General features: G+C 40.3%; 1 protein-coding gene across 1 annotated transcript in view; it reads right to left on the minus strand.

Annotated features, from left to right (window-relative positions):
* Window positions 1-22,013, minus strand: part of LOC149451490 (SWI/SNF-related matrix-associated actin-dependent regulator of chromatin subfamily A member 2-like) — a 191,083-nt gene that overhangs the window by 109,163 nt on the left and 59,907 nt on the right. The window contains exons 12-13 of the mRNA XM_089690612.1: window positions 17,636-17,799; window positions 13,192-13,419 (exon numbers count right to left, since the gene is read on the minus strand). Of these exons, the coding sequence (XP_089546738.1) occupies window positions 13,192-13,419; window positions 17,636-17,799 (392 nt within the window). The remainder of the gene's footprint in view (window positions 1-13,191; window positions 13,420-17,635; window positions 17,800-22,013) is intronic.

The following is a 22,013-nucleotide window of genomic DNA, read 5'->3' on the forward strand; positions in this document are numbered from 1 at the left end:
CTTCAGTGTTACCTATAACTCTGTTTCCTCCTCTCTACTTCCTATTTCTGTAGGAATCCCTTAAGGTTCTGTCCTTGGACCGCTTCTCTTCATCTACACCTCCTCCCTTGGTCACTTGATAAACTTCCATGGCTTTAAGAAACATCTCTATGCTGATGACACACAATTCTATTTTTCTACTCCTCGCCTCACACCTTCGGTTTCCTCTCGCATTACTAACCTACTAAGTGACATATCAGCATGGATCTCACTCCACTTCCTCAAACTAAATCTTTCTAAAATGGAGTTCATACTATTCCCTCCAGCCCGTGCCACCCTGACTTCTCCATCAAGATCAATAATATTACCATCACTCCCTCCCCTCATGCCAGGGTACTAGGTGTAATCCTGGACTCCCATCTGTCCTTTCAGCCCCATATCCAATCACTGTACAAATCTTGTAAACTTCACTTCAGCATCATCTCCAAGATAAGCATGTTTTTAACCATGGAAACCACTAAACAACTTATTCACTTTCTTGTTATCTCTCGCCTTGACTATTGTAAATTCCTCCTCATTGGCCTACCTAATCGCAGGCTATCCCCTCTTCAGTCTATCATGAATGCTGCTGCCAGACTCATCCACCTTACCAACCATTCCATATCTGCCATCCCTCTCTGCCATTTATACCTCTGCCCAAAATTACATCATCAATCTTGTCTCCAAATATCACCCAAACTGTCCTCTCCGCTCCTCCCACAACCTCCTGCTATCTAGCTCCCTTGTCTCCTCCTCCCATGCTTGTCTCCAGGACATCTCCAGAGCCTCCCCCATCCTCTGGAACTCTCTACCCCAATCTATCCGACTATCGCCTACTCTGCCCACTTCTAGGCGATCTCTGAAAACCTCTCTCTTCATGGAAGCTTATCCTGCTTTCAGCTAATTACCAAATCTTCTATTTCTCCTATCAGTTCATCCCCCACAGTTATTACCTTTTGTACCACTAGCCCCTCCCTCTTAGATTGTAAGCGCTAAGGAGCAGGGCTCTCCTAACCCTCTTATATTGAACTGTATTGTCTCCCTTTATATTGTAAAGTGCTGAGCAAACTGTTGGCATAATATAAATCCTGTATAATCATAATAAAATGTATTATTCTCACTTTAACAGATAAAAATAAATAAGTGAGATTGGAACATTTTCAGTTTTTTTATTTAGTTGCATAATAATTCTGCACACTAATAGTTGCCCAATAATTGTTCACACAGATATTCTCTTAAGAAAGCCAAAAACTCACTTTTTCTTTTTTAAATAATATTCAAGTTTGAGGTTTATTAACATTTTGGATGTACCAAGAGAACTGTAGTTGTTCAATAAAGAAATTAATCCTCAAAAATACAACTTGCCTAATAACTGTGCACACAGTGTAGTTAGCTCCAGTTTGACATACATAACTGCAGTGAGAGCTGCTTTCAAGGTTAGGCCTGCCAGGTTAGAAATCTTTCAAATAGGTACAGTGAGAGGTTTGTTTAGGACAGAGATGACAGAGATCAACCACAGGAATAGCCCACTTTTTTGCAAACTCTTTCCACTGGATACAGTTTAAACATTTTTTGGACAGAGTGAAAAGCCTTTCAGGAATGACCCAATCGTTACAGACTGCACATTCAACCTGTTCATGAACAGAGAATGTTTTGCAAGTTTTTGCCAAAAGGGGAATGACAAGATAGGGGAGTGTCAATTTTCAGAATGCCAAGACTGGTACGGACAGTGGCAATGAGCTTATCGACATTAACAAGCATGCTGCGTGAAGTGCTCTTTTCACTATAGTGACAATGTGAGGGAGATAAATCTTTCACAGCTCACTTCAATACTGCCTCAACAGAATCTTCATTCCCTTCTGATTCTGCCTCTTCTAGGACGGGCATATCAGGGTCTAACTTCTGTTGAGGTTGATGTAACACTTAGTCATTCACCTGAAACTGAGCTTTGAGTGGTTGAATTTGAAAAATGTGCACTGCGAAGTGAATACATTTCAAGCACAATCAGTAACTAATCAGTGATACCAGTCCACAATAAGGTACTGCATTTAAAGTCCAGAATTCACTCGGCGTGGTGAAAAGGGATGATAGTTATGGACCACGACCCTGGACTTGTATAGAACCCTGTTGCTAACTCAAAAGCATTGCACCAAGTGCCAAGGTGAGCTTCTCACAAGGGATCCAGTGCTCAAAGCAACTCCTCATAGCATGGGGATTCAGTTATGGCTCCCAAGATTTTACCAAGGTTGCACCAATCTGGATACCAAACTTCTGTGTAGGCAGTAGAAGATAGTGGTGGGGGGGGGGGGGTGATTGCAAAATTCTTGGAAAGAAAAAAAACAAACAATCTAGTGAAGCTTATTTCTCTAGCAAAAAACTGAGGACTCACTGAGTGGAGTAGGGACATAGGCAAGGAGCCCCAGGGGGCATGTCCTCAAGCTTGCCATTGTCCAATCACCTTAAGGTACAAACCTGTGTGCAGCACAATTAAGATAGACCTTTTACCTAAGAAGATGCATTATGGGGACACACTCGGCTAAGGAAACAGACATGGTCTCCGTTACGATTTGCCACCTTTCAGTTTTCCTTATCCCCCCTTTACCTTCTAAGCCCTACTTGTTTTTGTCCCCCTATTGTAAGAAACGAACGATATGAAAGAGTTAGATTTTGGAAACACAACAAAAACAGGTACAATTACTTTCCCCTCTTTATAGAACAATTCAAATGGAACTAGTCTTTTATATTTGAGGAGCACAAAAACATAATACCCATACAGTGAGAAAACTTGTATATCTGTAATCTCTGTTCATTCCTGGTGGAAACTCTTCATTCCATTACTCATTGGAAATAGTAGCTTGCACATTTCTCAAATATGAGCTTGATTTCTTCTGATGTGTCAAGTCAGGTATTAATAGCAAAATAACAAGGCAGAAAATACTGACAGATGCCACACATATTTAAACTGATTATTGCTGCAAGGCAACTGTGCCCCCCCTTTAAGGATACTGAATGGCACCTGTCTCTGCTCTTTGTTTTCTTAAGATGCATGCTCCTGGGCTGTCATACTGATTACCTAATTAGTCACTGACCTAAGACTAGTATGTGGGAAAAGGGTCCAGACTTTTCAGAGTTCATTCGCTGCATGCTAATTTCAGGTCAGTGACCCACTTGGTAGAAAAACTAGGAGCAAGATGATAGCCACAAAGCTGTAAACTTAAAAAAACAAGTCAGAAGCAGAATATCCGATACCTTCTATTGTTATAGGTTCACTCTAAATAAGAACTCTAACCATGATTCAATGTGACAGTGGACTTCCATAGCATTAGAACTGTGCAGGTTTCATGCCTGGATGGGACAGGTTGCTAGATCATATTGCTTTGCTACCAATGCTTTTTTTTGCTGTCTGCAGTGGGATGGCATCTAAGGACCCATTTATAACTCTGTGCTTTAACACTTCCAAAGTTGTACAACAAAAAAAGGACAAGGAAAGTTTTGGACAATTAATTATACCCAATGATCCAGTTTTCACCTAGGTGAGCTCCTACGGTGCATTTTAAAAATATCCCACTTACTGCGGTTTACATGTAGTGTCCAGAAATTGCTTTGAATTGTCTTTAAAAAGATCTCATATTTAATAGAAAAAGTGCAATCAAACCCTTTTCACAGTCTTATCTACTGTACTGAGCAAAGCCAGTAGTGTAACGAGACCCATCAGGGCCCCGATGCAAAAAACCATGAAGGCTCCCATGACACCAAACCGGAGGATGAACGCCGGGGCCCGGTCAGAAGAGCAAACTTTGCGACCCTGGTAGTTCTGCCACTAGTGTCATTAATTTTTTAATTTTGTTTGTTTTTTTAACATTTTTTTTCTAGCTGGTGGATCGGTACAGAAAAGGAAGGGACCGGTAAATGACACATGGCAGAAAGAAGCTGAATAGGAGGAGCAGCTGCAAATAGAGGAACCAATCTCTCAATCTTCCTCCTGCAGCTGCTGAATGCCTGCTTCTCCTCTTCTCCCTCCTACAGGAATTCAGCACTCCTCCTATCCAGGTGTACAGGGGGACTGGGTTGCAATTGCGACCCCTGTAGGTACACCCCTGAGCAAAGCTCTGTGGAGCATTACCCTTAAATTCGAAAGGGATGCAATCCATAACATGTAGTGATGTGAGAAATAACTTTGTCAACATTTCTTCATATAGCAAGAAACCCACATGGGAAGAGTTGGAAATGTCTTTTGATCAAATATTTAATATTTTTATTTGATATGTGATCTAATATTTGTAAGACGAGTGCTTGTGTCATGATTGTATACAACTTCAAAAACAGAACCTGACTCGGTAAGCTGAACCTACAAAATAAATTACATGTAATTTCAAACCTAAACCCAAGCATTATGTAGCATTATACCCAAGTATGTAACATTATGTGTGTGTGTGTGTCTATATATATATATATATATATATATATATATATATATATATATATATATATATATATATATATATATATATATATATATATATATATATATTATATATATATACACGTATACATACACACACACATACAGTGGGGATCGAAAGTTTGGGCACCCCAGCTAAAAATTTGTATTAATGTGCATAAAGAAGCCACGGAAAGATGGAAAAATCTCCAAAAGGCATCAAATTACAGATTAGACATTCTTATAATATGTCAACAAAAGTTAGATTTTATTTCTATCATTTACACTTTCAAAATAACAGAAAACAAAAAAATGGGGTCTGCAAAAGTTTGGGCACCCTGCAGAGTTAATATCTTGTACTGCCCCCTTTGGCAAGTATCACAGCTTGTAAACACTTTTTGTAGCCAGCCAAGAGTCTTTCAATTCTTGTTTGAGGTATCTTTGCCCATTCTTCCTTACAAAAGTCTTCCAGTTCTTTGAGGTTTCTGGGCTGTCTGTCACGCACTGCTCTTTTAAGGTCTATCCATAGATTTTCAATTATGTTGAGGTCAGGAGATTGTGAAGGCCATGGCAAAACCTTCAGTTTACATCTCTTGATGTAATCCCCCGTGGATTTCGAGGTGTGTTTAGGATCATTATCCATTTGTAGAAGCCATCCTCTCTTTAATTTCAGCTTTTTCACAGATGGCATCAAGTTACCATCCAAAATTTGCTGAAATTTTATTGAATCCATTTTTCCTTCTACTCGTGAGATGTTCCCTGTGCCACTGGCTGCAACACAACCCCAAAGCATGATTGATCCAACCCCATGCTTAACAGTTGGACAGAGGTTCTTTTCATTAAATTCTGTGTCCCTTCTTCTCCAAACGTACCTTTGCTCATTCCGGCCAAAAAGTTAAATTTTAACCTCATCGGTCCACAGAACTTGTTTCCAAAATGCATCAGGCTTGTCTATATGTTCATTTGCAAAGTTCAAACGATGATTTTTGTGGTGAGGACGTAGAAGAGGTTTTCTTCTGATGACTCTTCCATGAAGACCATATTTGTACAAGTATCTCTTTATAGTGGAATAGTGTACCACAACTCCAGTGTCTGCCAGATCTTTCTGGAGGGATCGTGCAGTCAAACGTGGGTTTTGAATTGTTTTTCTCACAATCCTGCGAGCTGTTCTGTCTGATATTTTTCTTGGTCTTCCAGTTCTTGCTTTAACTTCCACTGTTCCTGATGACTGCCATTTCTTAATTACATTCCAAACAGAGGATATTGACATCTGAAAATGCTTTGCTATCTTCTTATAGCCTTCTCCAGCTTTGTGAGCGTCAACTATTTTCAGTTTCAGTTTTCTAGACAACTGCTTAGAAGAACCCATGGTGCTGATTGTTGGGGCAAGGTCAGATGAGTCTGGGCATTTAAAACCTTTGAGATTGACATCACCTGGTCTTCCCAGACGATGATTGAGAACAATCCATGACACTGGCAGGTCTCAGCTTTGCAAAGGGGGCAGTGCATGCTATAAATTCTGCAGGGTGCCCAAACTTTTGCAGACGCCATTTTTTTGTTTTCTGTTATTTTGAAAGTGTAAATGATGGAAATAAAATCTAACTTTTGTTGACATATTAAAAGAATGTCTAATCTGTAATTTGATGCCTTTTGGAGATTTTTCCATCTTTCCTTGGCTTTTTTATGCACATTAATACAAATTTTTAGCTGGGGTGCCCAAACTTTCGATCCCCACTGTACACACACAGTGAGGAACAGAAGTATTTGAACACCCTGTGATTTTGCAAGTTCTCCCACTTAGAAATCATGGAGAGGTCTGAAATTCACATTGTAGGTGCATTCCCACTCTGAGAGACAGAATTTAAAAAAATAATTTATTTGTCTTGCACTGCTGAACATAAGTATTTGAACACCTAAGAAACAGCAAGAATTCTGGCTCTCAAAGACATGTTACTGTGCCTTTAAAAAGTCCACCTCTACTCCACTCATTAATCTAACTTAGTAGCACCTGTCTGAGCTCTTTAAAGACACCTGTTCACCCCACAGTCAGTCAGACACCAACTACTACCATGGGAAAGACCAAAGAGCTGTCAAAAGACACCAGAGACAACCTCCACAAGGCTGAAAAGGGCTACAGGGGCAATTGCCAAGCAGCTTGGTGAAAATAGATCAACTGTTGGAGCAATTGTTAGAAAATGGAAGAGGCTGAAGACAACTGTCAGTCTCCCTCAGACTGGGGCTCCATGCAAGATCTCACCTCGTGGGGTATCACTGATAAGAAAGGTGAGGAATCAGCCCAGAACTACAAGGGAGGAGCTGGTCAATGACATGAAGAGAGCTGGGACCACAGTTTCAAAGGTCACTGTCGGTAGAACACTACGCCGTCATGGTTTCAAATCATGCAATGCACAGAAGGTTCCCCTGCTCAAGTCATCACATGTCCAGGCCAGTCTGAAGTTTGCCAATGACCATCTGGATGATCCAGAGGAGGCATGGGAGAAAGTCATGTGGTCAGATGAGACCAAAGTAGAACTTTTTAGTCTAAACTTCACTCATCGTGTTTGGAGGAAAAAGAAGGATGAGTTGCATCCCAAGAACACCATCCCTACTGTGAAGCATGGGGGTGGCAACATCATACTTTGGAGGTGCTTTTCTGCGAAGGGGACAGGACGAGTGGACTGTATTAAGGAGAGGATGAATGGGGCCATTTATTGTGAGATTTTGAGCAACAACCTCCTTCCCTCAGTCAGAGCATTGAAGATGGGTCGTGGCTGGGTCTGCCAACATGACAACGACCCAAAGCACACAGCCAGAATAACCGAGGAGTGGCTCCGTAAGAAGCATATCAAGGTTCTGGAGTGGCCTAGCCAGTCTCCAGACCTAAATCCAATCGAAAATCTTTGGAGGGAACTGAAAATCCATGTTGCTCAGCGACAGCCCCGAAACCTGACAGATCTAGAGGAGATCTGTGTGGAGGAGTGGGCCAAAATCCCTGTTGCAGTGTGTGCAAACCTGGTCAAGAACTACAGGAAACGTTTGACCTCTGTAATTGCAAACAAAGGCTTCTGTACCAAATATTAACACTGATTTTCTCAGGTGTTCAAATACTTCAGCAGTGTAAGACAAATAAATTCTTTAAAAATCATACAATGTGATTTCCTGAATTTTTTTTTTTAATTCTGTCTCTCAGAGTGGGAATTTCAGACCCCTCCATGATTTCTAAGTGGGAGAACTTGCAAAATCGCAGGGTGTTCAATTACTTCTGTTCCTCACTCATATATATATATATATATATATATATATATATATATATACACATACACACATATACATACACACACATACATGCATACACACACACATATATACACACAGCAGGTAAAATAATTACTGAACATGTCACCATTTTTCTAGGTATATATTTCTAAATGTTCTATTGACATGAAATTTTCACCACATATTGGTAACAACCCATGCAATCCTTACATACAAAGGAACCAAAACAAAGCAGTTCAGAAATTAAGTTATGTGTATTAAAATGGAATGACACAGGGAAAAAGTATTGAACACACAAAGAAAGGGAGGCACAAAAAAGGCATGGAAAGCCAAGACACCAAATTATTATATCAATAATTAGAAAGAAATCCTGCCCCTTGTCAGTGCAAATTAATATTAGCTGGTTCAGTCTCAACTGATGGCCTATAAAAATTGTCTCATTACCAAGGTGTCACACAAGAAATACCTCATGATGGGTAAAAGAAAAGAGCTCTCTCAAGACCTTCACAAACATATTGATGGCATTGATTACAGAAGGATTTTTAAACTTCTGAATGATCCAGTGAGCACTGGGGCCATAATCTGGAAATGGAAAGAACCTAATTTCACCATAAACTGGCCAGGACCAGGTGCTACTTGCAAGATTTCTGACAGAGGAGTGAAAAGAATTATCAGAAGAGTTGTCCAAGAGCCAAGGACCACTTGGGGAGAGCTTCAGAAAGACCTGGAATTAGCAGCTAAAATTGTTTCAAAGAAAACAATAGGTAATGCACTCAGCTGCCATGGCATGTATGCATGTTCACCACACAAGACTCCATTGATCAAGAAAAAGCATATTGAAGCTCGTTTAAAGTTTGCTGTACAACATTTAGACAAGCCTTTGAAATAGTGGGAGACTATAGTCTGGTCAAATGAGACCAAAATTGAACTCTTTGCATGCCATAATACACACCATGTTTGGAGGTCAAAATGGCACTACACATCACCCCAAAAACAAAATACCAATAGTGAAGTTTGCAGGTGGGGACATCATGGTGTGGGGCTGTTTTTCAGCATACAATACTGGCAAACTTCGTATTGTTGAAGGGAGGATGAATGGAAAAATGTACTAAGACATTCTTGATAAAAATCTGCTGCCATCTACCAGGATGATAAAGATGAAAGAGGGTGGACATTTCAGCAAGACAATGATCCCAAACAAAAAGCCAAGGAAACTCTCAATTGGTTTCAAAGAAAGAAAATAAAGCTGATAGAATGGCCCAGCCAATCACCTGACTGGAATCCAATAGAAAATCTATGAAAAGGACTAAAGACCAGAGTTCACAGAAGAGGCTCACGGAACCGGCAAGATTTGCAGACTGTTTGTATGGAAGAATGGGCCAAAATCACACCTAAGCAATGCATGCGACTAGTTTCTCCATACAGGAGGCGTCTTAAATCTGTCATTGCCAAAAGGGGTTTCAGTTAGTGTGTTCAATACTTTTTCCCTGTGCCATTCCATTTTGTTACACATAACTTAATTTCTGAACTTATTTGTTTTGGTTTCTCTGTATGTATGGATCATGTACCTACTTTACCTGAATGAATATATATATATATATATATATATATATATATATACATACATACACACACACACACACAAACATATATATGCACACACAAAGTGGGCATAGAAAAGAATCACCCCTCTTTAATCACATTTTGTTGTTTGCATGCTTTGCAGCCTGAAAGGAAGACGGACACAGTTTTTGTTTTATCCAGCTGTATTTATGTAAGTGCAACTTATAACATTCAAGTTGCAGACAGAACACCAACATGTCAGACAAAAAAACAATGCAAAAACAGCACCACCGAGTTGGAAAAAGGATCACCCCCCTCCTAAAAATGACTTGTAAACTCAATCAGGTGTAGCTAATCACTTTTCCAATGGTCATTTTGATTAGCTCACCATGAAAGGAGCTTTCCTGGAGTATTTCAGTCTCTGGTAGTTTAACTGAAGCAAACTATCAACTATTAGCGGCAAGGCACTGTCAAAAGATCCCTGGAATAAAGTTAGTCAATAGACAGGCACAATTCAGGAGATGGTTACAAAAGAAATTTCAAAGGCTTTATCAATGTCTAGAAGCACATTGAAGTCTATTAAATGTGAAAGGTATTGGGTACAACACAGACCATCCCTGGATCAGGACATCGCTCCAAACTGAAAGAGTCAGGAAGAAACTGGTCAGAGAGGATACCAGGAGGCCTACAGCAACTCTGAACCAGTTGCAGGAACTTATGACAAAGAGTGGTCATTGTGTACATGTGGCAACATCGCAAATTCTCTAAAATGTGGCTTGTGAGGGTTGCAAGAAAAAAGCCGCTCCTGAAGAAAGGCCACATGCAGTCACGACTGAGCTTTGCCAAAACGCACTTTGAAGATTCTGAATCCATGTGGAAAAAGGTGCTATAGTCAGATGACACTAAAATTAAATTGTTTGGCCTCAACACCAAACAATATGTCTGGCGGAAATCCAATACAGCTCACTATCCAAATAACGGCATTCCTACAGTAAAGTATGGAGGTGGTATCCTGTTATGGGGGTGTTTTTCTGCAGAAGGGACATGAGAACTTGTCAGGACAGAAGGAAAAATAGATGCGGCAAAATACCATCAAATTCTTGTGAAAAATCTGCTGCCCTCTGCCGGAAAGTTGTCAAAGGAAGAAGGTTTACCTTCCAACATGACGACAATGACCCAAAGCACACATCCAAAATAACCACACAGTGGTTGAAGGAGAAAAAGGTGAACGTCCTTGCATGGCCGAGTCACAGCCCTGACTTAAACCCCATTGAAAATCTGTGGAATGATTTGAAGACTGCAATCCACAAAACGATCACCATCAAATGTAACTGAACTTGAGCAGTTCTGAAAAGAAGAGTGGGCAAATATTGCAAAGTCTAGATGTGCAAAGTTAGAAGAGACATATCCCAACAGACTAAAGGCTGTAATTAAAGCAAAAGGTGGTTCAACAAAATATTGACACAAGGGGGAGATCCTTTTTCCAACTCAGTGATTCTGTTTTTGAAAATTTGAAAATGTTACTGATATACAGAAAAAAACTGTGTCTGTGTCTTCCTTTTAGGCTGCAAAGCAACAAAATTTAATTTTAAGGGGGGGGGGGGCGCGGGGATTCTTTTCTATACCCACTGTGTGTACATAATGTGTGTGTGTGTATAGATATATAGATATGAATATTGTGTCCTTTTGGTGATGTCAGGGGCCACAGTTGAGACTTGCATAGAGAGCAAAAAATATGAAGCACAGTTACAGCACAATATTACTGGGCAATACCTATAGCCTGTACATGTACTGGATCTACATACACATGCATTTACAATTTTAAACACAGAGACAAGGTTCATCAAACATTAATACTAATTTATAAGATTATGTAGATGAAATCAATCCTTTACCGTTTTTCAAGGAAACTACTGCCAAATATGCTTAGAAACAGTCACCAGAGTCCTAGCTTTCCCCTCATTGGGAGCCACCACCTTGCCCCAGGCATTGAATAGAAAAGGTGAGACCAGGCTGTCAATTACAGCCTGCAGGCAAAGACATCTCTGCCTGCTGTAAAATCTGTGTTAATTCTTACCACATACAACAGTGGTCAAAGGGAATGGTTAGATATGAAGGTGAGGGTTAGCTGCAGACTGCAGAGAAAAAGCTGATGGAGCACATTATGCAAGCATCCCTAATTTTACATGCTTAGGGAAAGGAAAACTTATTTTAAGCTAATCAACTCATATACAATATATATAAAAAAAACAAAAACCTTCATAGTTTCTCTTTTAATGTTGTTATCACTATTCTACACTCAAAAGTATTTGGATAGAGTAGGTATTGGTTAAACCTGTCAGGTTTTTGTTTTTTTTTTGGGCATCTGTGTTTCAATTGAGAGAGAGTTACCTTTACTTCATGTCCCGGAGACTAGATAAAAAAGTGAGAGTAAATCTTTCCCAAGTCATGTAAATTACCCTCTCAGGCAGTTGTTACAGAAATAAGTGGCACCATTGGAAGATTCCGTTTTTCTTCTGGTGACAACTCAAAATGTTATACTCTCCTTCTTTTGACTTCAAATGACAGCTGTCAATACAAATTTGGAGATTAAAGCTCCCTAACAATTGACCTACCTAGCACTAAAAAAAATCTAAATGAAAACAAACTGTTTTAAACATTCACCTCATTGGTGTACAGAAGGGTTCTCAGCAAACCATGACACCCCACCAAATCTAATGTAGAGGACAATCAGCACGAGTTCTAGTTACTGCAGCTGTGCTATGGAACTCCTGTAAAGCAGTTAATCAGAACCCAGCATGCTGGATTTCTTCTACATTATCAATAAAATCCTGACAGAGGTTTTAACCCATCACCACCCGATCCAAAAGACAAAACAAGTTTTGGCTTCAGATACATTTTAAGCTAATTCTGAGATCTCACACCAAAACGTAATATGTAGTCTACTGTATATGATAGGTTTGCAAAGGCAGTGATGCAACACTGCTGCACAACACAATTTATTCTGACAATGTATACAACTAGCCCTGTCAATGAAGGGCAACTTTACTTAATTAAAGAACAAAAAAAAACCCTACTGGAATTGATGTGGGAAGCCAAGACGGCAACTAGTTGTAAATGGAGTAACGTATGCAAATTTAGGGTATGAATTTAAAAGTGTATTTACCCAAGAGATAAAATTAATTGTATCACTTTATCAAACTCTGATTTGGACACTTACATAGTATGCTGTCCAGTTCAGGTCACCAGTCCTCAGGAAGGATGTGCTTGAGCTAAAGTGAATATGGCAACAAAGCTAATGAAAGCTAATGAGGAGGCTGGAGGACCTTCGTTATCAAGGATGACTACAATATTAAACTCCCTGGAGTAGAAGCAATATACAAATCTTCAAATGGTGACCAGCATTGGGAGCAAGCTATATAAACTAAGGTCTCTAAAGACACACGGCCACACAATGAATTTTGACGATAAGCGGGTCAATTTTAAACATAGTAAAAAGGTCTTTACTTTTTGAAAAAAACTTTTATATGTGTTTCTAAGCGAACACAATGTACTACATTGAAAATGATAGTGACATAAACAAATACACTCACATGCACACACACAGACTTAGGTTGAATTGGATGGACTAGTGTCTTTATTCAGTCTAACCAACAATGTAAAAATTGGATGGTTTCATGTAGTTTTACTGAAGTCAACCTGTGTTTATGCATTTTCCTAACTGTATGATCAGTTTCAATTGGGCTCATATTTGTGACAGGTTTACTTTACTTGCAACATTCATATTCACATAAACCCCCTTCTCTCCATAAAAGGTTTTGAGACAAAAAAGATCAATCAGTAGTTTTTTGACTTGCCTTTGACCTGTGATAGGGCATAGGAAAAACACATACCTCATTCTGCTCTTCATGTTCTAGAATGGCCTGAAGAAATGCTCTCCTTTCATGGCTGGAAGATTTCTGATCAAACATCCCGGCCTGAATAACCTTTTGATCAACATTCAGTTTGTACTTAGCGGCTGCAAGAATCTTCTCCTCCACACTATTTACAGTGCAAAGACGCAACACGCGCACTTCGTTCTGCTGACCAATCCTGTGTGCTCTGTCTTGTGCTTGTAGGTCCTATGCACATAAATTAAAAAGCAATGTAAACATTACCCACAAATATCTCACCAAATTATTATGACTGACATATGTCTGTCTAAAATACCCTGTAAAATAACAATTTGGTTAAACCCTTACCTTTCAGAATACTTTACTATCCCCAATATTGCTAAATGGTGTGTTGCTGGAATTCAGTTTATACACTATTTACCAAGCAAAATTGTAAACCTTTCCAGCAATTTCAGGAAGAGTATAAGGCTTCCCTAATTGCATTTCAATCATGCTACTAAAGCTCAGCCTAACCAATATCAAATTTCTCTATACTGAGCAGAAAAGGAAGGCAACACCAACAGTGACTCTACTCAGCAATACTTTGTACCAAACACCTTAGATATCCCAATTTCCAGAAAATGGATAAAAGTAAGATTCCACACACTGAACCAGATGACTGATCTAAATTCAAGGACATTAACATTAAACGGTCTCAGTGATTATGATAATATATCAGTGTTATACTATATAAATTGGGATTATGCCTCAATTACTTATTTTTTACAGACCAGCTTTTGTAAAAATTAATTAAAAGTAGAACTATAGGCAAAACTTTTTTTTCCCATTTTGGATAGAGCAAGGGATGGTTATAACCACTGTCAGATTTTTTTTTTCACCATCTGTGGTTCCAGAGATTTCCTTTCACTTCCTGTCCCATAGCCACAAAGGAAAGGAGAGGAAATCCCTACAAATTAAGGAAATTCCTTGGGGACCCCCAGGTCACCAAAACTAGTGTCCCCATTGTAAGGTTTTCCCTCTATTACTTTTCTGGGGACTATCCAAAATTTGGGGTTTTCTTTTACTTTCTATGATAATGGTAAATGGAACAAATAGAGAGGGCAAATCTCCCTAATGATGGCACAGATCGCAATAAAAACTTGCAAGTGTCCTAATCCCTCTCCACTCTTCCCAAAACTAAAAAAAATGCTTTGCCTTTAGTAACACTTTAAATATATTATATGCATTTACTGCAATTTTGCAAAAAAAAAACAAAAAAAAACTGCAGAGCAATACACTCATAATCAGTGCTTCATGGGTGCAATGCACAGGCTGTCTCAGTGTGTTCCCCCAGCCTGAAGTCCATACAGAGATACGAACCTGGCTGAAGGAAGTGCACCTGAACTATACAACCATGAGGGAGGACGACTCTTCTGTGCACTCTGCTCATGCCCCATCTATCATGGTGGCGGAGGGGCTTAATGTACTGGAATGTTAACAAATATGAGTGTAACATGAAACATTGTATAAGACGCGGACTTAGCCTTCGAGGGCTGGTGATGAAGCTGACTTTTCAAGCAATTCTGTATGACCAACTTACTGTACATAAAAAAATATGCTCATTTTCTACACTAGGAAAATTATTCTCCTCACATGAAGGAGGACATGCTTCCCATACCAGCAATCTACCCCTCTAAAAGGCAACATATGACTTATGATAACATAAAAGTCAGTTTGCCAAGGTCTTGGGAACATGTTCATCCTCTATGACAATGCTCCCACTTTTGAAACCTGGTGATCCATAACATAAGAGAAAGAAACACACAAAACTATATCCTTTTGAAATACAAGGGTTCTGTTCTATTCATACATGGGCTCACGGAGAATATTAGAAAGGGGCATGCCTGTGTTATGCCGAAATACTACACTATAGCTATTGCAATTTGTAAAAATTTGCAAAAAAGAGGGCAGGAATATCTATCAGTAGCTATAAGCAACATGTATTATTCAACATTAAACACATCAAAGCAATGGCTTTGCCTATAGTATATAAAGCTACCACATCACAAAAAGCCCTTGAAAAAGTTTTAATAAACAGGGCTAAAAAGTTTCTTATTTCTTTGGAGTGTTGCAGCTGGGTGCTCCCTAACAGCCTTCTCTGACTAAATGTGTACTTTTGTCTGCTGTGAATGAGTACCTGTAACTGAAAGTATGATCTTCACTTTCAGAATCTGTGTACTACAATGGGGGCACAGAATGAAAATAAAAGGGGAAACAGACACACAAGGGACTGTAACGCTGTAAGGAGAAAATAAGGTGAAGATCAACACTGAAGAGGGCAGCAGAGACACAGAGGAACTTCACGAGCCATGACAATCTAAAGTTGTTTTGCTGAACGAAGCTTCCGTACCATGAACAGGTAAACAGAAGGTGCTTTTCTGGAAAGAATACAGGTGAAACTCGAAAAATTAGAATATCATGCAAAAGTTCATTTATTTTAGTAATGCAACTTAAAAGGTGAAACTAATATATGAGATAGACTCATTACATGCAAAGAAAGATAGTTCAAGCCGTGATTTGTCATAATTGTGATGATTATGGCTTACAGCTCATGAAAACCTCAAATCCACAATTAGATTACATGCAGTCAATAAAACAAGGATTGTACATAGAACAATATTGGACCTCTGAAAAGTATAAGCATGCATATGTACTCAGTACTTGGTTTGGGCCCCTTTTGCAGCAAATATTGCCTCAATGTGGTGTGACATGGAAGCTATCACCCTGTGGCACTGCTGAGGTGTTATGGAAGACCAGGATGCTTCAATAGCGGCCTTCAGCTCTTCTGCATTGTTCAGTCTCATGTCTCTCATCTTTCTCTTGGCAATGCCCCATAGATTCTCTATGGGGTTGAGGTCAAGCGAGTTTGCTGGCCAATCAAGCAAAGTAATCCCACGGTCATTGAACCAGGTTTTGGTGCTTTTGGCAGTGTGGGCAGGTGCCAAGTCCTGCTGGAAAATGAAGTCAGCATCCCCATAAAGCTAGTCTGCGGAAGGAAGCATGAAGTGCTCCAAAATCTCCTGGTAGACGGCTGCGTTGACCCTAGACTTAATGAAGCACAGTGGACCAACACCAGCAGATGACATGGCTCCCCAAATCAACACAGACTGTGGAAACTTCACACTGGACTTCAAGCATCTTGCAGTGTGTGCCTCTCCATTCTTCCTCCATACTCTGGGTCCTTGGTTTCTAAATGAGATGCAAAAGTTATCAGAAAAGAGGACTTTAGACCACTGAGCAACAGACCAGGCCTGTTTTTCTTTAGCCCAGGTAAGACGCTTCTGACGTTGTTTTTTGTTCAGGAGCGGCTTGACAAGAGAAATACGACATTTGAAGCCCATGTCCAGGATCCGTCTGCGTGTGGTGGCTCTTGATGCACTGACTCCAGCCTCAGTCCACTCCTTGTGAAAGTCCCCAACACTTTTGAATGGCCTTTTCCTGACAATCCTCTCCAGGCTGCGGTCATCCCTGCTGCTTGTGCACCTTTTTCTTCCACACTTTTCCCTTCCACATAACTTTCTATTAATGTGCTTTGATACAGCACTTTGGGAACATCCAACCTCTTTTGCAATTACCTTTTGAGGCTTTCCCTCCTTATGGAGGGTGTCAATGATGGTTTTCTGCACAACTGTCAGGTCAGCAGTCTTTCCCATGATTGTGATTCCTACTGAACTAGACTGAGAGACCATTTAAAAGGCTCAGGAACCCTTTGCAGGTGTTATGGCTTAATTAGCAGATTATAGTGGGACACTTTGAGCCTAGAATATTGCACCTTTTCACAATATTCTAATTTTCTGAGATTGTGGATTTGGGGTTTTCATGAACTGTAAGCCATAATCATCACAATTATGACAAGACACGGCTTGAACTATCTTACTTTGCAAGTAATGAGTCTATCTCATATATTAGTTTCACTTTTTAAGTTGCATTACTGAAATAAATGAACTTTTGCATGATATTCTAATTTTTTGAGTTTCACCTGTAGTTGGGTAGGGAGAGTGAACACTGAAGGGAAGAGCATAGAGGGAGATGGAAAAATACCTATGTAGCAGCAAAAGCTGAAAGGGTGCAAAAAGCCTGCAGTGCACTTTACATTTAAACCTGTATCAAGGAAAGATCAATGGGTTGCCGGGGGTGGAATCTTACTAGATTAGATGAGGATTTTCCCCATGTAAACACAAAAGTAGCACACTTACCTTTAATACTATATAGAGACAGGATAGGTTTGCATGATGCTATACAGATGACACTACATAAAAATCTAAACTAAAAAATTCACAGCAATATTGTTTTTTTTACATTATTAATAAGGCAAAGTAATGAGTGGTTGGATGAAAGTCAAGAAGTAGAGAGAAGTGCACGACAATGAACAAAAAATAAAATAAAAAAATAATTAGATAAAAACCTGATGAGGATTCCAGTCACTGTCAAAAATAACGACTGTATCTGCAGCTTGAAGGTTCAGTCCCAAACCTCCAGCCCTAGTGCTCAGCAAGAAGATGAAGACTGGTGAACCTTCCTCATTAAATTTTTTCAGTAATGCAGCTCTGTCTTCTGACTTGGTAGTACCTTAGGAAACAGCAAAGGAGTTTTAGTTTTTAGCTTGAGATATATTCTGTACTGTACATGAAAGATCCAAAAAAAAAAAAAAAAACTAAACCACTTTAAACAACTCATTAATAATTTGATTAGCTCAATTTGTATCAGGGCAAAACAAACTAGAGCAGTGGTTCTTAACCTTGTTGGAGGTACTGAACCCCACCAGTTTCATATGCGCATTCACCGAACCCTTCTTAATTGGAAAAATAAAATATGATTTTTAAAATTCAAAACATAGGTATATATTTATACATAGGTGCACAAAAATGAACAAAACCGTTAAGAACAAAGAACAAAATTATTAAAACATGATTTTCACACAAAAACAAAAACATAATAATGAATATTTACTGCACGAATCATATGAGTCGGGTGTGGGTCTTCACCTCTGCCGAACCCGCGAGACTGACTCACTGAACCCCTGGGGTTCGATCAAACCCAGGTTAAGAACCACTGTTTTATAGTAATTCATCCCCCATAGTAATTCATCCCCCATATAGTAATTCATCCCCCATAGTAATTCATCCCCCATAGTAAATTATCCCCCATATAGTAATTCATCCCCCATATAGTAATTCATCCCCCATATAGTAATTCATCCCCCATATAGTAATTCATCCCCCATAGTAATTCATCCCCCATATAGTAATTCATCCCCCATATAGTAATTCATCCCCCATATAGTAATTCATCCCCCATAGTAATTCATCCCCCATATAGTAATTCATCCCCCATAGTAATTCATCCCCCATATAGTAATTCATCCCCCATATAGTAATTCATCCCCCATATAGTAATTCATCCCCCATATAGTAATTCATCCCCCATATAGTAATTCATCCCCCATATAGTAATTCATCCCCCATAGTAATTCATCCCCCCTATAGTAATTCATCCCCCATATTAATTCATCCCTTATATAGTAGTAGTAAGTAAGTAGCAAGTAGTAAGCCAAGTCCCCCCTGTGTCAATTCACTTACCTTTGCTCCGCGCGTTCCTCTTGCCATATTCCCGCGCCGTTCCGGTCTTCAGGGCGGACTGTGAGAGGAGCCTAGCTCCTCTCACGTTCGTCACGCTGCCCCGCCTACACACATCCTGACAGCCAATCACTGGCTATCAGGATGTGAGTGGCAGCGAGACTGGCCAATCATTGCATTTGAGCGCGCTGCCCTGGCTGTTTTTTTTTTTTGGATCACGCTGCAGAGTCCCTGCCGCCCGAGAGGAGGGAGGGGAGCGGGCGCCCGGCACACAAGAGCCGCATTAAAGCGTGTAAAGAGCCGCATGTGGCTCGCGAGCTGCGGCTTGCCGACCACTGGGCTAAGCGATGTTGCGTGACCACCTGCAGCCAATGATGGACAAGCGGGGCATGTCATCACGAATCATATGAGTCGGGTGTGGGTCTTCACCTCCGCCGAACCCGCGAGACTGACTCACCGAACCCCTGGGGTTCGATCGAACCCAGGTTAAGAACCACTGAACTAGAGTATGCTGCTGAGTGCCACTGCACTTAAGGCTTGGTTCACATTATTGCAAGCCGTGTGGCCCGTGTTTGCTTGGGCACAGCAGCCTATTCATTTGAATGGAGGTTTGTGCCCACATTTTCAGCACAAAAAAGGTGCATGCACTTTTTAAAAATGCAGCCGCAGGGAGACCAGGTGGTTTACCTGTGGTTTCCGTACCTGGAATCGCTCTGCAGGCTGAGATACGTGGGGGTGCCATTTAGAATGAATGGCAGACCTGCGTGTCTCCTGAGAGCAGTGAGATTCGGTTGCGGGAACACATGCATTTCCCGCACCTGAAACCAGCCTGCATAGTGTGAACCGAGCCTAAAGGAAACCTTTAATGAGAGAATCATGTCCAATGACAATGCTACCCCTCTGCTGAATATGCCCTCTGCCTGACTGTCAAATTGCAAGGTCTTCAATACTTTCTGAGTCCCTGATTTAGAATATAGAGGACTAAGAGCATGCAACTAGCATTTTTTGGAAGGAGGCCAAGCAAGAACCCCATACTCAAATGACGGTAATTTTAAAAATTATTAAATCTGTTTCCAACTTTTGTGAGCTTTGAAAAAAAAAAAAAAATAATATGTTAGCTGATTGGTTTCTATGCAGAGCTGCACCAGATTTTGCACTCTCCAGTTTTAGTAAATCAACCTCAATGAATCACATGTGATGCCCAGTATTTCTAGCATAGCTAACTATTTTCACATGCTAGAAGCCGATCAAGCTCAGCTCGTTCAGTCAAAAGCATTTATCATCACCCAAAAATGTTTAAATTGTTGGAAAATCTCTCTGCAAGTAGGTCTGATCCTTCCATTAAGAGAAATCAGGGACCTAAAGTATTATGCGTGCCCTACGGTTCACGGCAGGTTCTAATGTTAAACAAACCCATGTAAGACTATGGATTTGAAAATTGCTAACAATATTTAAACATTAAAGCGGAGTTCCAGTTGAAAAAAAATAAACAAATAAAGTAAGCAGCTACAAAAACTGTAGCTGCTGACTTTTAAAATACAGACACTTACCTGTCCTTCGGTCCAGTGGTGTCCTCACTGCAGCTGGTTTCACCGGCCGTCTTCTCTCCCCGGCATCTTCAGTGTGGGGACCAGGGTGTGACAGCTTGCGGCTTCACAGCTGGGTGCCCACTGCGCATGTGAAAGAAGCGTTGCACTTTGTGAATGGCACCGTAGTCTTCTGAGACCTGTCTCATGTCCCCGAAGACTACGGGGAGGACAACTTCCGCTCGCCTTTAGACGATCGCAGAGGAAGTGGGTACCTATCAGACTTGGGTACCCGCTCGCTCCCGCACCTCAAAGGTGCCAGTCCTTAAAGGGGTGCGGGGGACAAAGGCTTAAAGCAGAACTTCCCCTTTTGGGTGGAGCTTCGCTTTAAGATGACTTAAAAAATTGTGATCAACAAAAAGGTAAACAGTTATATTTAGACCTGAGCCACATTATAGTTATAATCATGTGACAGTTATGTAGTTACAATCCTGTGACACTGATAAACCACTGTAAGTGGCATCAGAAAAATATGCTAGAAGAAAAAACCAACATGCGAAAGTTTCAGACTATAATGGCACAGATCTCAGGTTGAATTTTCTGTGGCGATTCAAATGAATTTATTTGCACCACAAATCTATTGAAAGGTTTTATATAACTCCAATTCCAATGGGACACTGTTTAAATTCTACATAAACACAGAATGCAATGATTTGCAAATCTCATAAACCCATACTTTATTCACAAAAGAAAATAGAAAACATATCAAAAGTTTAACCACTTTAAGACCAGCCACTGCATTAAAACGCTTGCAGGGCGCAACGGCTGCGCAAAAGCACGTTTTAAAACGTGCTATTGCAAAACAGGTAGGGGGCGTCCGCGAGGCTCGCCACCACCCTACCTGTGTCCCCAATCACGGCCACGGATGTCAGTCATTACCGGCCGTTTCCCGGCGATTAGCGGCAAACACTGACAGAGAGCAGGACTGCATTGTTTACACACAGCTCTGCTCTTTGTCAGTTCCCTGTCAGCTCCTGACAAGATGATCGGGACAGAAGAGTTTATCTGTCCGGATCAGCGTGTCTCCCTGCAGTACACACTCCAGCCTCCTAGTAAAACACTCCCCTCACACAGTTAACCATGTCATTGAATAAAAATGTTAACCCCTTCCTCCCCAGTGCCATTAGTACAGTGTCAGTATTTTTTTTTTTGCACTGATCACTGTATTGGTGTCACTGGGGATGTCAGTGACCCCAAGTCAGTTCTCCCCCAGTGTCAGAATGTCCGCTGCAGTCCTGCCATAAGTCGCTGATCGCCGCCATAAGTCGTTGATCGCCGCCATTATTAGTATAAATAAAAATTAAAAATCCCAGTATCTTTCCCGCCATTTGTAAACGCTATAACTTTCACGTAAACCAATTAATTTACACGTATTGTTTTTGTTTTTTTTTAGCAAAGACATGTCGCAGAATGCATTTTGGCTGAAATTTTTGACGAAATTTTATTTTAAAATTTTTTTACTGGACATGTTTTATAGCAAAAAGTCCAAAATATTGTTTTTGTTTCTCAAAAGTGTCAGCCTTTTTTTTCTATAGTGCAAAAAATAAAAAACGCACAGGCGATCAAATACCACCGAAAGAAAGCTCAATTTGTGGAAAAAAAAGGACGTAAATTTAATTTG

Source organism: Staurois parvus, unplaced genomic scaffold, assembly GCF_062004578.1.
Source record: "Staurois parvus isolate SC_StPar_1 unplaced genomic scaffold, SC_StPar_1.0 ptg000537l, whole genome shotgun sequence".
NCBI lineage: Eukaryota > Metazoa > Chordata > Amphibia > Anura > Ranidae > Staurois > Staurois parvus.